Source organism: Dipteris shenzhenensis, chromosome 11 (genome assembly GCF_047967505.1).
Source record: "Dipteris shenzhenensis isolate YYH24624 ecotype China chromosome 11, Dip_SZ_1.0, whole genome shotgun sequence".
In the NCBI taxonomy this organism is placed as follows: domain Eukaryota; kingdom Viridiplantae; phylum Streptophyta; class Polypodiopsida; order Gleicheniales; family Dipteridaceae; genus Dipteris; species Dipteris shenzhenensis.
The window spans coordinates 8,530,899-8,533,466 of NC_141606.1; the positions used below are offsets into that span (position 1 = coordinate 8,530,899).

Consider the following 2,568-nt stretch of genomic DNA (forward strand, 5'->3'; position numbering starts at 1 on the left):
ACCATTGTTTCTATGAGAGTTCTCTCTCTCTCTCTCTCTCTTTTGAGCATCCCGGTTTTCTGTTTTAATAGGTGGCATGTGTTCCCCACCTTTTTTCCTCTTGAGCAAATTAAGATATTTAACAATGGGAATAAGTTTTTACAAACCCTTTTATTAATAGGGCTTTAGAGTACGGTTTATTAGGGCTTTAGGAGTAAGGTTTGTTCAGTGGCTATGGTGCGAGTGTGAGAGATTTTTCTTTGCAAAACTATGAATGAAACCCCCTTGTTGCACTCATATTGGTTTTTTTCTTTAGACACTCACATGCCCCTTAGATGGCAAATTAGAAGGGGGGACATGTGGCCTACGAGCAAAAACTGTCCTTTTCTAAGGGGATTCGAACACGAGCAAGCGGTTAGGTAGGCGAGCACCCGAATTGCCTCATTGCCTCACGTGAGGGTGCTCTCTTAGATATAGATTTGAGAAACCATGATATGTTCCATTTCCATTCATGCACCCAAATAATAGTCACATAACAAAGCGCATTATTTGTATGCCTATACAAAATCATTGCAAACCATTGTATATGAAAGGCATTAAGGCCTCCCCTGAAAAACTAAAGAGATCATGTTGTCACACGGCAATGCAATTTTTGGTGCAGTACAACTCCCCAAATAACAGCACCGTTCAATTTGAAATTCCTTAGATTGCGAAGGATGGCTCTCTCCTTTAGAATTCTCCCCCGACTTCTGTTTCTATATCTGTGATTGGCTGCGAAAGGATCCCATGGCCTTGAATGCGTTAGCCCGCAAGATATACTGGTGATAACCGGCAGCAAGAGCGGCGCCGATGAACGGCCCAACCCAGAAAATCCACTGTTCGAAGGCAAAAATTCACAACGTAAACACTTATTAGTCCTTCGACATCTGAGGAATCGGCAAAATACGAAAAATTCAGACGAAAGGCTTTACATGGTCATCCCAGGATTGCTTATGGCCATAAATGACGGCAGCTCCAAAGCTTCGCGCAGGATTGATTCCGGTGCCTGTAATGGGAATCGTTGCCAAATGAACCATGAACACTGCAAACCCGATGGGCAGAGGAGCTAGCACCTGGAAAGTTCAGATTTCCCATTATTTATCACAACTTACAAGCAAAGGAGAGACATAACCGAGATCACGACAAATACTGTGAGTAACGCTGACACTACCGGAACGTGCGAATCCCTCGCATTTCGCTTGGGATCGGTGGCAGAGAAGACGGTGTAGACGAGCACGAAAGTCCCAATGATTTCCGCAGCGAGACCTGTCCCTTTGGAGTACCCAGGGTTCACTGCATTCGCTCCACCGCCAGATTCCACGTAATACGACTTCTGAAAGGCCTTCACCATGCCGGCACCGCAAATTGCTCCTAGGCATTGTGCAACCATGTAGAAAAACGCGCGCGGGAGAGACACTTTACGAGCAAGGAAGAGACCAAATGTTACAGCAGGATTGATGTGCCCCCCTGGCAATGCAACCAAAATGTTCTGAGTACTCTAATCCAACTAAACTTACAGTTTTCTTAAGGTGCCAATTATGAACGTGAAGGTCAAATTTGCAACGCATTCGATAAGGAAATTGAGTACCCGATATCCCTGCGGTGCAGTAGACTAGGACGAATATCATTCCTCCAAAAGCCCAGGCAATACCCAGAATTCCCACGCCGCCGCAGCTTTTAGACTCTACTGCTCCGATGACAGTTGCCACAGTTATATAGAGGAAGAGGAAAGTAGCGATGAATTCGGCGATGAGGGCACGATAGAACGACCAGAGGCCGAATTCGGCCGGGTCTATCAAGGAAGCCGGAGGAGGGTCAACGTAGTCTCTGCCATGCTCGACGTCGTCTTTCCCCATTTGCGAAATGCGAAAGCTTGCAAAGGAGGAGTTTATTGAGGAGGGCAGACAGAACGCAAGGAGAGAGCGAAGCAGAAGCCTGGTTATTAGAGTCTACGAAGCTTAGCAGGATTGGGGGAGAGGACTAACAATTTATCAGAGCTGCGGAGGCTTCCAGCGAGACGGTAAAGAAATGTACGTTGCGGTGACTGACCGGTCGCATGGTGGAGACTAAAGGGTACGTCATGGGCGGGCATGAACGGAAAGGAGTGAGAGGGGTCCCGTCAAGTAAGGGGCGGTGGCCGCCCAGCATGACTCAACCGACCTTTGAAATTGATTTAACATAGAAATGGATAAAATATGGAGTGGACGTAGTTGGCAGAATGCGAGCTTCTGTTCATGTTTGTCGTAACGAGTGCACTGTGCACTGATTCTAGCGTACAGCAATATGGTATGCTAAGTGCTTGATCGAGTGTGCAGTTTGTTAAGCAATCACTGATCTAGTGATTCAAGTTTGAAGGGACGACTCACGACTCACGAGCATTGAGCAAAGAAATCAGCGACGAGGATATTCAGCGGATTATTGTTGGAATCATGGATGGTGCTCCGAGTGTGGATTATCATTGGAATAATGCGTGCTGCTCTCAGTGGCAGCTGTGTGCGCTTAATGGATCAAGCACGAGGATGAGATGACGAACGATGTGATGGAAGATGC

At 46.7% G+C, this 2,568-nt stretch overlaps 1 protein-coding gene across 1 annotated transcript; it reads right to left on the bottom strand.

Annotated features, from left to right (window-relative positions):
* Positions 1-486: 486 nt before the first annotated feature.
* Positions 487-1,964, bottom strand: LOC147896581 (putative aquaporin PIP2-8). The gene is made up of 4 exons (XM_087381841.1): positions 1,607-1,964; positions 1,190-1,485; positions 951-1,091; positions 487-854 (listed from the first exon to the last, which is right to left on the bottom strand). The coding sequence occupies exons 1-4, from the start codon at positions 1,872-1,874 to the stop codon at positions 735-737; spliced, it is 825 nt and encodes a 274-aa protein (XP_087237967.1). The 5' UTR covers positions 1,875-1,964; the 3' UTR covers positions 487-734.
* Between the last annotated feature and the right edge of the window lie 604 nt (positions 1,965-2,568).